The 13,310-nt window shown below is 43.9% G+C and overlaps 2 protein-coding genes across 16 annotated transcripts in view; one reads left to right on the forward strand and one right to left on the reverse strand.

Moving 5' to 3' along the window:
• The window catches only part of LOC112244872 (nuclear pore complex protein DDB_G0274915), a 710,200-nt gene that overhangs the window by 471,734 nt on the left and 225,156 nt on the right, over positions 1-13,310 (reverse strand). The gene's annotated exons all lie outside the window — the stretch shown is intronic.
• The window catches only part of wnk2 (WNK lysine deficient protein kinase 2), a 67,252-nt gene that overhangs the window by 29,778 nt on the left and 24,164 nt on the right, over positions 1-13,310 (forward strand). For all 5 annotated transcript variants that reach the window (XM_024412588.2, XM_024412585.2, XM_024412586.2 and 2 more), the window contains 7 exons: positions 1,259-1,411; positions 8,262-8,585; positions 9,471-9,523; positions 9,919-10,081; positions 10,450-10,566; positions 11,213-11,383; positions 11,551-11,593. In XM_024412588.2, the coding sequence (XP_024268356.1) occupies positions 1,259-1,411; positions 8,262-8,585; positions 9,471-9,523; positions 9,919-10,081; positions 10,450-10,566; positions 11,213-11,383; positions 11,551-11,593 (1,024 nt within the window). The remainder of the gene's footprint in view (positions 1-1,258; positions 1,412-8,261; positions 8,586-9,470; positions 9,524-9,918; positions 10,082-10,449; positions 10,567-11,212; positions 11,384-11,550; positions 11,594-13,310) is intronic.

The following is a 13,310-nucleotide window of genomic DNA, read 5'->3' on the forward strand; positions in this document are numbered from 1 at the left end:
GGTCAAGAGTTTAAAGTTCCTTGGTGTCCACATGACCAACGATCTTTCATGGTCCAAACACAACAAGACAGTCGTGAAGAGGGCACAACGAAACCTTTTCTCCCTCAGTAGACTGAAAAGATTTGGTATGGGTCTCCAGATCCTCCAAAAGTTCTACAGCTGCGCCATCGAGAGCATCTTGACCGGTTGCATCACTGCCTGGTATGGCAACTGCCAGGCATCTGACTGTAAGGTGCTATAGAGGGTAATGTGTACGGCCCAGTACATCACCAAGGCCAAGCTTCCTGCAATCTAGGACCTAAATAATAGGCAGTGTCAGAGGAAAGCCCATAAAATTGTCAGAGACTCCTGCCACCCAAGTCATAGACTGTTGTGTCTGCTACATCACAGCACGTGGTACCGTGGTGTGACATAGCAGAGAAAACAGTCTATGAGTGCCAAGTCTAGCACCAAAAGGCTCCTTAACAGCTTCTACCCCCAAGCCATCAGACTGCTGAACAATTAATCAAATGGCCACCGGACTATTACTTTGACCCCACCCCAATTCGTTCTGTACACTGCTGCTACTCACTGTTTATTATCTATGCATATTCACTTCACTTCACCCCTACCTACATGTACAAATGACCTCAACTAACCTGTACCCCGGAACACTGACTCTGTATCGGTAACCCCTGTATATAGCCTCGTTATTGTTATGTTATTGTGTTACTTCATAAAATTTTTACTTTAGTTTATTTGGTAAATATTTTCTTAACTCTTCTTGAACTGCACTGTTGGTTAAGTGCTTGTAAGTAAGCATTTCACGGTAAGGTCTACACTTGTCTACACTTTTTGATTTAAATGTGAGTGTAAATATGAGATGTGCTAGTTTGTTGGACTCTCATTGACAAAATCCTGACCGTACAGTCAGATGCTGTCTGTCCCCAGGCTTCTGTTTAATAAGCAGAGATGATTGTGGCTGTGATTTTTGTTGTTCTCAGCTGTGTGTGTGTGTGTGTGAGCCCAGAGCTTTGTGTATGTTTATGCGTGTGTCCCCAGTCAGACGCTGTGACCGAGGGTGTGTGTTCCAGTCAGAAAGACTGTTTGGCAACTAGACGTGGTGACTGGACAGGCAGAGTGTATGAGAGGCAATATATTATGTTTGTGGAACAGGACATATATAGATGTTCAATTAACTTCGTCATGATTTTTACTCACCCTGCCTGTCCTCCTCTCTCTCTCTCTCTCTCTCTCTCTCTCTCCCTCCCGACCACAGTTGTCTGCCAGCCAGCCTCTACCTCAGCAGTGCTCTGACATCCCCATCAGTCTTGTCCAATCAGCTGCCTGCCTGGGCAGCAATGCTTCTACCCCTCTACAGCAGCCTTCCCAGGCCACGCCCCCTCTCCAGCCACTGCAGATCAGCACACAGGTGGGCAGTAGATTTGTTAGATTTTGGGGGGGATTTCATTATAATCTCTTTAAGACCTTGTTCAGACTAAGTCCTTTAAACATTTAAATACAATTTATAATACAATCACATGTTCACATAGAACACACTGTTACAAACCACAGATGTAATACATTGACAGGTAAAAAAAAACACAATATATACAAAGTTAATATATACAAAAAAAATCCTGATGATAAGTACTCTGACAGTCTGAAAAGATAGATTGGTTCCTTCATCTGCCCTGGTCCTGCACAACCTTTCAAACGATTATGTTCAACTGGTTCTGAAGTATTGTTTGAATTTATATATTGAAAAGGAAAAGGTGTAACACTCGCTCACCATAACCCCCCTCATCACAATCAGAATGTATATATTGAAAGGTTTCTGGTTTGCTCAGATAAATTATTCCAACTGTTCATTGCTCTGAAACAAAATGTTAATTTGCCAGTATACCTTCTCTCCCGGGATAACCCATAGATGGTGGACAATCTATTCCTAGTATTGACTGAATGTCTGTCTCTTACCAACTGAACCCTGTTGTGAATGGAGTTTGCCATTGTTAAATGGTGTACTCCAAAACAAAATAAGCATTTATTTTTATTTTCTATGATCTTATTGATTGATGACCACCCAAGAGCATTGTGCATAACTACAACAAAGGAATCGCATCCCCACCTTAGAACTTGCTGCATTCTGCAGCCTCCTAATGTCACTTCCTGTTGCATTTCCCCACACCACAGAACAGTAGATCACCTGACTCTCAATTATTAATGCTTGGGTTGTTTGCTTAAGAATCTTTCCCTGTAAATAGTTTGCTATCCTTCTGACCATGCATGCAGTTTTAATTATGTTCTTACATTGTCAGGTCCTGACCTTAGTTCATTTTTTATGTCTCTATTTTGGTTTGGTCAGGGTGTGAGTTGGGGTGGGCATTCTATGTTTTGTATTTCTGTGTTTGTTTGGCCTGGTATGGTTCCCAATCAGAGGCAGCTGTCTATTGTTGTCTCTGATTGAGAACCATACTTAGGTAGCTCTTGCCCACATGGGTTTTGTGGGTAGTTGTTTTCTGTCTCTGTGTCTGCACCTTCGTTTCACTCTCTTAGTTTTTTTGTTTTGTGATCAGTTTAAATAAATATTAACATGGACACGTACCATGCTGCATATTGGTCCGATCCTTCCTACTCCTCCTCAGAAGAGGAGAAAAACTGTTACAGAACTACCCACCACAAACAGACCAAGCAGCGTGGTAACCAGGAGCAGAGGGTTCTGGACTCCTGGACTTGGGAGGAGATATTGGACGACAAGGAACCCTGGGCACAGGCTGGGGAATATCGCCGCCCCAAGGAAGAACTGGAGGTAGCGAAAGCTGAGCGGCGGCGATATGAGGTAAGGCAGCGCAACAGGCACGAGAGGCAGCCCCCCAAAAAATGTTTGGGGTGGAACACGGGGAGATTGGCAAAGTCAGGTGATAGACCTGAGCCAACTCCCCGTGCTTACCGGAAGAAGCGCAGTACTGGTCAGGCACCGTGTTATCTGGTTAAGTGCACGGTGTCGCCAGTACGCGCTCATAGCCCGGTGCACTATAGGCCAGCCCCCTGCAAGTGCCATGCGAGAGTGGTCATCCAGCCTGGAGGAGTGGTGCCAAGGCTGCGCACCAGAGCTCCAGTGCTCCCCCATAGCCCGGTACATCCGGTGCCTCCTCCACGAACCAGGCCTCCTGTAGGTCTCCCCAGCCTGCCAGAGCCGCCCGTCAGTCAGGAGCCGCCAGAGCCTCCCGTCAGTCAGGAGCCGCCAGAGCCGCCCATCAGTCAGGAGCCGCCAGAGCCTCCCGTCAGTCAGGAGCGGCCGGAGCCGCCCGTCAGTCAGGAGCCGCCGAAGCCGCCCGTCAGTCAGGAGCCGCCGGAGCCGCCCTTCACTTCTGCACCGCCAGAGCTGCCCTTCACTCCGGCGCCGCCAGAGTCTCCCTGCTATTCAGGGCTGTAAGGGTCCCCAGTTCGGGGTCGCCACTCCAGAGGTGCCACCTAAGTGGGCCAAGACTAAGGTGGAGTGGGGTCTACGTCCCGCACCAGAGCCGCCACCGCGGTGAAATGCCCACCCAGACCCTCCCCTTTAGGTTCAGGTTTTGCGGCCAGAGTCTGCACCTTTGGGGGGGGTACTGTCATGTCCTGACGTTAGTTCCCTTTTTATGTCTCTATTTTGGTTTGGTCAGGGCATGTTTTGTTCTATGTTTTCCGTTACATACATAGATTAGTTATTTGAGACAACCATGGTAAGCAGTTGTCTAGCTGTACCCCTAGTAGTTTGGTTTCTGCCACTTCCTTAATTTGTACTCCCCCCCCATGCTTAATCACATCCCATGTTGTGCCTGCTGTTACCAGACCGACATATCTTTGGTTTTCTTAGCGTTCATAACAAGTTTGTTCCGGCAGACCCACTCCCTGATATTTCCCTGATCTACTTGTAGAGCTCGCTGTACCCATTGAACAGATTGTCTTGATGTATAGATTATAGTATAATCTGTAAATATAGTACCTTGAGTTTCAGGTAAGGACACAGCTTAGCATGCTTCCATACATTTGTAAAGTGTCCCTTTTCCAGTAACCAATTAGATATGTATTTCAGTGAAAAATGAAAAGTGAAAAAAAATATATAATGAATATATATAATGAAATACAGAAATGTACATACAGTAAGTATTCACGACCTTGAGTCAGTACTTTGTAGAAGCACCTTTGGCGGTGATTACAGCTTTGTCTTGGGTATATCTATCAGCTTTGCGTATCTAGATTTGGGGATTTTCTCCCACTCTTTCTTGTAGGTTTTCTCAAACTCTGTTAAGTTAGATTGCTGTTGAACGCTGCTCCCAATCTTCAATTCTTCCCACAGTTTTTCAATGGGATTGAAGTCTGGGCTTTGGCTGGATCACTCCAGGACGTTCACATTCATGTTCTGAAGCCATTCCAGCGATGCTTTGGCTGTATGCTGGGGTCATTGTCCTTTTGGAACGTAAATCTTTGCCCCAGTCTGGGGATGTTTGTGCCCTGAAGCAGGTTCTAATTTGCCTGTATTGGTCTCCATTCATTGTCCCCTCTATCCTTACCAGTCTCCCAGTCCTTGCCACTGAAAAGTATCCCCATTGCATGATGCTGTCACCACCATGCTTCACAGCAGAGATGGTGTTAGATGGATGATGGCCTGTGCCTGGTTTTCTCCAGACATAGCGCTTTGCACTCAAGCCAAAGAGTTCCGTTTTTGTCTCATCAGACCACAGAATCATTTGACTGATTATCTCAGAGTCTTTCACATGCCTTTTTGCAAACTCCAGGCGTGCTGTCATGTGCCTTTTATTCTCAGGAATGGCTTCCGTCTGGCCACTCTCCCATAAAGCCCAAATTGGTGAAGTGCTGTATTGACCGTTGTCCTTCCAGCAGGTTCTCCCGTCTCAGCCAAGGAACTATGTAGTCCTGCCAGAGTGGCCATTGGGTTCTTGATCACTTCCCTCACCAAGGTCCTTCCTGCCCAGTTGCTCAGTTTGGTCAGGTGTGTTTCTTTCTAAGTCATGTACAAGCAATTGACTTGTCCACAGGTAGACACCAATCAAGTTGTAATGACATCTCAAAGATGATAAAAGCTCATTGGGATGCACTTGAGCTCAGTTTGGAATGTCATAGCATAGGAGTGTAAAATACTTAGAGTACCAGTCAAAAGTTTTGAGACACATATTCACTCCAGGGATTTTCTTAATTTTTTACTATTTTCTACATTGTAGAATATAGTAGTGAATCATCAAAACTACAAGATAACACATAAAGAATCATGTAGTAACAAAAAAAGTGTTAAATCAAATCAAAATATATTTTATATTTGAGATTCTTCAAAGTAGCCACGCTTTGCCTTGATGACATCTTTGCACGCTTTTGGCATTCTCTCAACCAGCTTCATGAGGTAGTCACCTGGATTGCATTTCAATGAACAGATGTGCCTTGTTAAAAGTTAATTTGTGGTATTTTTTTCTTAATGTGTTTGAGCCAATTCGTTCTGTTGTGATAAGGTAGAGGGTATACAGAAGATAGCCCTATTTGGTAAAGGAACAAGTCCATATTATGGCAAGAACAGCTCAAATAAGCAGAGAAACGACAGTCCATCATTACTTTATGACCTGAAGGTTAGTCAATCTGGAACATTTCAGTTGCAAAAACCATCAATACGCTATGATGAAAAGGGCTCTCATGAGGACCGCCACAGGGAAAGAAGAGACAGAGTTACCTCTGCTGCAGAGGATAATAAGTTCATTAGAGTTACCAGACTCAGAAATTGCAGCCCAAATAAATGCTTCACAAAGTTCAAGTAACAGACACACAAACTGTTCAGAGGAGACTGCTGCATGGTCGAATTGCTGCAAAGAAACAACTACCAAAGGACACTAATAATAAGAAGAGACTTGTTTGGACCAATAAACACGATCAATGGACATTAGACCAGAGGAAATCTGTCCTATGGTCTGATGAGTCCAAATTAGAGTTTTTTGGTTCCAACCGCCATGTCTTTGTGTGGCGCAGAGTAGGTGAACGGATGATCTCCACATGTGTGGTTCCCACTGTGAAGTATGGAGGAGGTTTGATGGTGTGGGGGTGCTTTGCTGGTGACACTGTCTGTGATTTATTTAGAATTCAAGGCACACTTAACCAGCATGGCTACAACAGCATTCTGTAGTGATACGCCATCCCATTTGGTTTGGGCTTAGTGGGACTATCATTTGTTTTTCAACAGGACAATGACCCAACACACCTCCAGGCTGTGTAAGGGCTATTTGACCAAGAAGGAGAGTGATGGGGTGCTGCATCAGATGAGCTGGCCTCCACAATCACCTGACCTCAACCCAATTGAAATGGTTTGGGATTACTTGGACTGCAGAGTGAAGGAAAAGCAGCCAGCAAGTTCTCTGCTCTCATATGTGGGAACTCCAAGACTGTTTGAGAGCATACCAGGTGAAGTTGGTTGAGACTTCACCAATGCCAAGAGTGTGCAAAGCTGTCATCAAGGCAAAGGGTGGCTATTTTGAAGAATATAAAATATATTTTGATTTGGTTAACACATTTTTTGGTTTCTACATGATCCCCAATGTGTTATTTCACGGTGTTGATGTCTTCAATGGCTTCTGAACCAGTGTGTTTGCAGGCAGAGTAAAGAAAATGTAAAAAAACAACGGATGTATCTTTTCGGAACTATACAGGCTGTCAGTAGATACACCCAATACAAAAATGTAATTAAACAATGGTGTACTCCTGGCTGTTATATTTAACTATTTGCCACAAATAATTCACTTTAGATTGCACTACCTGCTCACAGAGGGGTTGTTTCTCCATAATGTGTAGGTTCTCGCTTGACAGACTCATGGCGCTTATGCAAAACAGATCTATCATGTATATTTGATCAGAACTGTAGAGGCACAATCCATAAGCAAGTAATACGTAATGAGTGTAACAAGTAAGAAAAGTGCCCTGGAGGACTGACAGCTAGGGAGTGTATTTGTGAGTGCACACAATATTGGTTTTGCAGTGAAGAAGAGGAACCAGGTGCACTCAATGGTGAAAATCAAACAACTTGTTTTGTTTGTGTTTGTTTTGTTTCTGGTCGATTGTGTTTGTACTTTGTTTTGTTACCACTGGGGACACATAATTTATGGATTGGGCCTTTAAGTAATGGATAAAGATCAGGAGTTGTGTTCACTCCTAATCTAACCTGATATCTTTGGAGAAACATAGAGATTAAAGTTGTGTGTTTATTACGTTCTCATTATGTTGCTCTGTTTATTTAGCTATTTCCATTTTAATTAATTTGTTTTGCCCTACCCTGTCATGCCAACAGGTTGGAGGGGGAGTGTCGCTGCACAGCTATTTTCAGATCTCTCCAGAGATGGTCGATCGAGTTCAAGTCCAGGCTCTGGCTGAGCCTTTCATGGACATTCAGAAACTTGTCCCGAAGCCACTCCTGCGTTGTCTTGGCTGTGTGCTTAGGGTGTTTGTCCTGTTGGAAGGTGAACCTCCGCCCCAGTCTGAAGTCCTGAGCACTCTGGAGTTTTCATCAATGATCTCAATGTACTTTGCTCCGTTCATCTTTTCCTCAACCCTGACTAGTCTCCCAGTTCGTGCCGCTGAAAAACATCTCCACAGCATGATGCTGCCACCACCATGCTTCACCATAGGGATGGTGCCAAGTTTCTTCCAGACTTGTCACCTGGCAATCAGGCCAAAGAGTTCAATCTTGGTTTCATCAGACCAGAGAATCTTGTTTCTCATGGTCTGAGAGTCTTTTAGGTGCCTAGTTTTGGCAAACTCCAAGTGGGCTGTCATGTACCTTTTACTGAGGAATGGCTTCCGTCTGGCCACTCTACCATAAAGGCCTGATTGGTGGAGTTCTGCAGAGATGGTTGTCCTTCTGGAAGGTTATCAGAGTGACAATCGGGTTCTTGGTCACCTCGCTGACCAAGACCCTTCTTCACCGACTCCAATCAAGTTGTAGAAACATCTCAAGGATGATCAATGAGTCTCATAGCAACGGGTCTGAATACTTATGTAATAAGATATCTGTTTTTTATTTTTATTACATTTGCAAAAATGTCTAAAAAAACAGTTTTTTGTATGTATTTAATACATTTTAGAACAAGGTTGAATAAGTCTGAATACTTTCCGAATGCACTGTAAGCTGGCTTTACAAAACCTTACAAATACGTTGGCTTTACATTTTGACTTTGTTGGAATATGGATAGTAAATGTAGCACAGCACATAACATACATTTGGATAAACAAGTAGGTTGTACTGTGTCCAGTCTGGTGCCCCTCAGGACCCCCATGGAGAGGCTCAAGTGTCGGCCCTCGCTCCGCTCCACCCCGTCCAGCCTGCCATCCTCTCCTCACCCTGGAGGGCTGAGGTGGTGGACCCCGAACCTGCTGCTGCACCCGGGTCTGACCAGACTGTCCCTGAGATCCCAGCCCAGGTCCCACGCCTGGCTCCGGTTCCAGCTGCAGCCCTGAAGCCCGCTGGCATCCAGATAGCAGCCCCAGTGCCTGACCGTTTCAGCTTGTCCACGACTCAGCAGAACCTGGACACTGCATCTGTGTCCACCTCTTGCCAACCTGAGGCCAGCCAAGAGGTAGCTCTTCACCACACAGTTATCAACCGTTTCTACAGTACAGTACACTCTTAGAATTAGTGGTGACTCGAGGAACCATGGATATCCTCAAGGAACCCCTGGAGTTCCTCAAGGAACCGTTGCTAGTTAATGGTTCATATTTGCATCTTCCGTTACTTGAGGGGTTCTTGGAGGAACCTTTAATGGTTCAATGTAGCAACGGGTTCCTGGAGGAACCCTGGAGTGGAGGCATGGCTTAGTAGGGGCGTGGCTTTACGATAGATCATTTTTGTTGGCTACCCGTTAGAGTAAATGTAATCAGCAATGTTAATTTGATGAATATTATATTAGAATATAATGCGCATAAATATTCAAGGAACATTTTAATTTGCAGTGTACAAACTTAACACGATAAACAGGAATGACTACGCTAAAGAAGTGACCAAAAAGAATGATCTGAAAGTCACACCTCCAACAAGCCACGCCTCCAATCTGTTAGGCTGCCACCTTTGCAATATATTATTTAAAAGGTTTCAAATTGAACCCCTCCCATCACAAAACACAAGGGGTTCCTCGAAGAACCTTTTTCAACTGGAAAGGTTCTTCCAGGCGCCTTGACTTCCAAGAGTGTCCAGATACAACTCTTACTCTACAACAACGCACAGCACATACTGTGTACAGTACTCGTACATGCATCAGTGCACTCTTTTCTTGCGTGTCGGCTATGCACGGCCCATATTGTAAATGCAGGCTGCGTCCCAAATGGCACTCTATTCCCTACGTAGGCGCTGGTCAAAAGTGGTGCACCACATAGGGAAGGAGTGGAGTGCCGTTTGAGACCCAGCCATACTCTAACCCCTGTGACATGTTCTTGTGAATCCAACAACCCCATTGTTTTGCCTTCAGGAGCCACTGCAAGAGAAACCCATGGCCTTTCACAGTTACCCAGGCTATGACAGGTGTGTGGCCATACCTTCTGAGCTTGACTAGTGTTGTTGAAATGTTCTTCCCCGACAATGGCTGTAGTGGGTACTGTGTACGGTATAGGGGCTGTAGCGTGCGATCGTGGCGTGGACGCCTGGCCTTGTCAATAGTGAATACATTCTCACTGACATCTTAAAGGGATAGTTCACCCAAGTTATAAAATGACATATTGGTTTCCTTGCCATGTAAGCAGTCTATGGACAAGGTCAGACAACAATCCATCCTTAGGTTCAGGGTAACTTTATCTTTAACCTAAACACCAGTTACTACACCAGAGTCCCATCTTATTGACACGCCGAGAAGCAGAGAGAGAGAGAGAGAGAGAATGTGTTAAAAGTTTTGTTGAACTCGTTCACATCCCTGCCTTTAGCTTCAACTCAGACGTGGCGTCGGGTAAGGAGATGAGTGATGGCTGCGATGGCTCGGCCAGCGGCGGGAAAGGGGACGGGAAGACCCGGAAACACCACCGCAAATCGGCCCGCACGCGCTCCCGCCAGGAGAGGACCAACAAGCCCAAACTGAGCATGCTCAATGTAAGTCCATCCGTCCACACTGACCAAAGCTCCGACCTGGCCAGTGTACAATAATCTCGTTGTGGTACTTTTTATAATGACTTTTTATTTTAGCCTACTTGGTAAATATTCTCTTAACTCTTCTTGAACTGCACTGTTGGTTAAGGGCTTGTAAAGAAAGCATTTCACGGTAAAGTCGACACTAGTTGTTTTCGGCGCGTGGGGAATATAAAGTTTGATTTGATTTGCTCAATGTTTTAGCCGTTCATAAACTATTCAGTCAGCCCAAAGGGGAGAAGTTTGAAACTGAAATGACAATTTATACTGTGTACTCAAAGTATATGCATATTCGTACTTTCACATTCAAAGTGATTTCTCCTTCCCCTCAGGTGTGCAACACAGGTGATAAGATGGTGGAATGCCAGCTGGAGACTCATAATCACAAAATGGTGACCTTCAAGTTCGACCTGGATGGAGATGCTCCGGAAGAGATAGCCATTTACATGGTGAGACTTGGCAGACTTCACTGCGTCCCAAACTACACCCTATTCCCTTTAGAGTGCACTACTTTTGACCAGGGTCCATAGGGCTCTGGTCCAAGTAGTGCACCATGTAGGGCATAGGGTGCCGTTATGGGACGTAGACCCGGGTGCAAAGAATGACTTGAAGTCATTTCAAATTCTTTATCTGTGCTTGATTGATCTTTCCTGGCTTAATGGATGAATTAGAATAGTCACAAAACTATTCCCATCTGGCCCATCTGGTGCTCCGGACAGGCTAGAGCTAATGCTCAAAAGATTTGAAGGATTTCAAATAGTATTTGACCCCAGGTCTAGACAGAGGTCCTCTGTCTGTCTGGGATGTCCTGGGAAAAGCTATTTTGAGAACTTCAAATAGATTGTTTAATATTTAAATAGGGCCACCATGCTCAAATGCGCAACAGAAGAAGATCTTATAAATTAGTATTCTGTTCGGTCATCCAGTTCATTATCAATCCCCTTGTAATCCTATCTTTCCTGTATTGAAATGGGATACTTACATTATGATTGTTCCTGAAGTGCTATCACTTCTTCAGTATTCTTGTTTTGGCATTATTATATTGCTTGTAGTTACATTGTGTCTGTGTGTGTGTCTCTGTCTGTGTGTATGCAGGTGGAGAATGGCTTCATCCTGCCCATAGAGAAGGAGATGTTCATTGACCAGCTGAAAGACATCGTGGACAAGGCTGAGGACATGCTGAGTGAGAACATGGAGGGAGAGACGGCCTCCGCCCTGGGTGGCAGTCCCCAACTGGGACACAACTCTGGGGGGGTGGGGGGAGAGGTGAGGGGGGGCATCCCAAACACAAGTCCCTCACACACTGACGCTAATATACTCACATGGATGTTTATTCAGAAGCCACACGCATGAAATACACACACACACACACACACACATTTAATACATCTCTCACATGTCTGTTTCCTGTCTAACTCTCTATCTCTCTGAAGATTCAGCAGCCCGGAGCACACCATCCTGTTTATCAGCAGAATGGTAATGCCTCACTTTTCTGTCTGTCTCTCTCTCTCTCTCTCTCTCTCTCTCTCTCTCTCTCTCTCTCTCTATCTCCATCTCTCTCTATCTATTCTATATTCAACTTGTTACAAATTGTGCTATAATTTTGGAACATATATAGTAATGAAACTTAGCATTTTGAGCCTGGGACACGGTTCACGACTAAACTGTTGTCATCTGCCTACAGTTCTAAGATCAGTAAAGCTTATGGTCGATGTGTATTGTCCAATCACTGTTGTAACCTTTTCGTACCTTCTGATATTTCATGGTTTGAACAATTGAATATGTGAATTTTCAGGATGAATCAAACCACTGTATTTTTGATTTACCAATATATTTAGTGCATAAAGGCTCTCCATACCGTTTTTTTAATGATTCATAAACACTTTTCTAATCCTAAAAAATCTACAAGGTCAGAGTGTTTTTAAATCTATTGGTGCTAAAAAGGAGACTAATATATATGTATTTCAATGGCTTTCTTTAATTTTTCATTATTGTTCATAACCCTTTTTCTCTCGATAGCCTATATTCTAATTAATTCTGTTGTGAAAATTCTAATTAAAAGGTACAACGTATTTAAAACCTTTAAGATGTAAAGACCTGCGCGTTTCTGGTACCAGTTCGGACTGACATAATCGCTGTAGATCGATTTAGACCCCTGAAAAGGCTTGCATTGAGTGGTAGCCCTGATTCTCACGGACAGAAGAGTATGTCCACAGTAAGAATAATGAGACAGATATTTCACCGGATGTATAAATGTGAAGTATCCAAATATGGTAGTGAGAGGAAGCCCAGTGGCCAGCATTGGCAGAAGATGGAAGGAGTTGGATTTTGGCAGACATTCTGCAAATTTTGTCATCGATTAAACATTTGATCTCAATACAGTTTTCAGTTCCCAAAACTAGAATCTGTTTTGAACAGAGCAGATTGCGTTTTTTTTTACTTTACCCTTTGCCAAAGTTTTAAAAAATCATGTCATTTAGAAGGAGTGCACTGCCAAATTTAGTTATTGCACACGCGCACTTCACAGAGTAGGCTTTCCCTAACATAAATATGCAGATTCATGCTGGAACAGGAAAATAGGATCTCTGGCTTGTGCTTGGCTCTGCCCACCTCCTTGCTTGATCTGCCCACTATGACTCTTTTGTTTCCATTGGAAACGACTGGCGGTGGTCTATCTTAGTTTAGTTTAAAAAATCTTTTCTATGTCTCTTTTGCCTCTTTAAAGCAGGATGTGAATCTGACACCACTTGAAGCTGGGATGTCCCTCCTATCATTTAATTCGCTCTTCCGACTGTCCATCAACTCCTGACTGAACCATAATTCACAGCCACCAACATGCCAGGATTCCTTACATCGTAGCGCAAGTGGTTTCATCGTCTACCACATTCAGAAATTGATGTATAGCCAGTAATCTAAAATAATTCATACAAAAACACACTTTCTGTTTGTCATAGACGGACAAGAATAATATGAGATGAAAGGCGAGTTCCTAACGAGTTCAGGAAGCCAAACTAGGGCTCTGTGAGACGTTTTGATCAAGCGAGACCTTAAGAAAATATGCACATTTACTCTGCCACTAAACAAACAAATACATTTTTTTACAGTTATAAGGAAGGTGAAATCATATAGTTAGTCATTTTATAATTTGATAATACTGTATTTAGAAAGCATGTATGTCATTTCAAGCCTTATT

The sequence above is a fragment of the Oncorhynchus tshawytscha genome, linkage group LG02, assembly GCF_018296145.1.
Source record: "Oncorhynchus tshawytscha isolate Ot180627B linkage group LG02, Otsh_v2.0, whole genome shotgun sequence".
NCBI classification, from domain to species: Eukaryota; Metazoa; Chordata; class Actinopteri; order Salmoniformes; family Salmonidae; genus Oncorhynchus; species Oncorhynchus tshawytscha.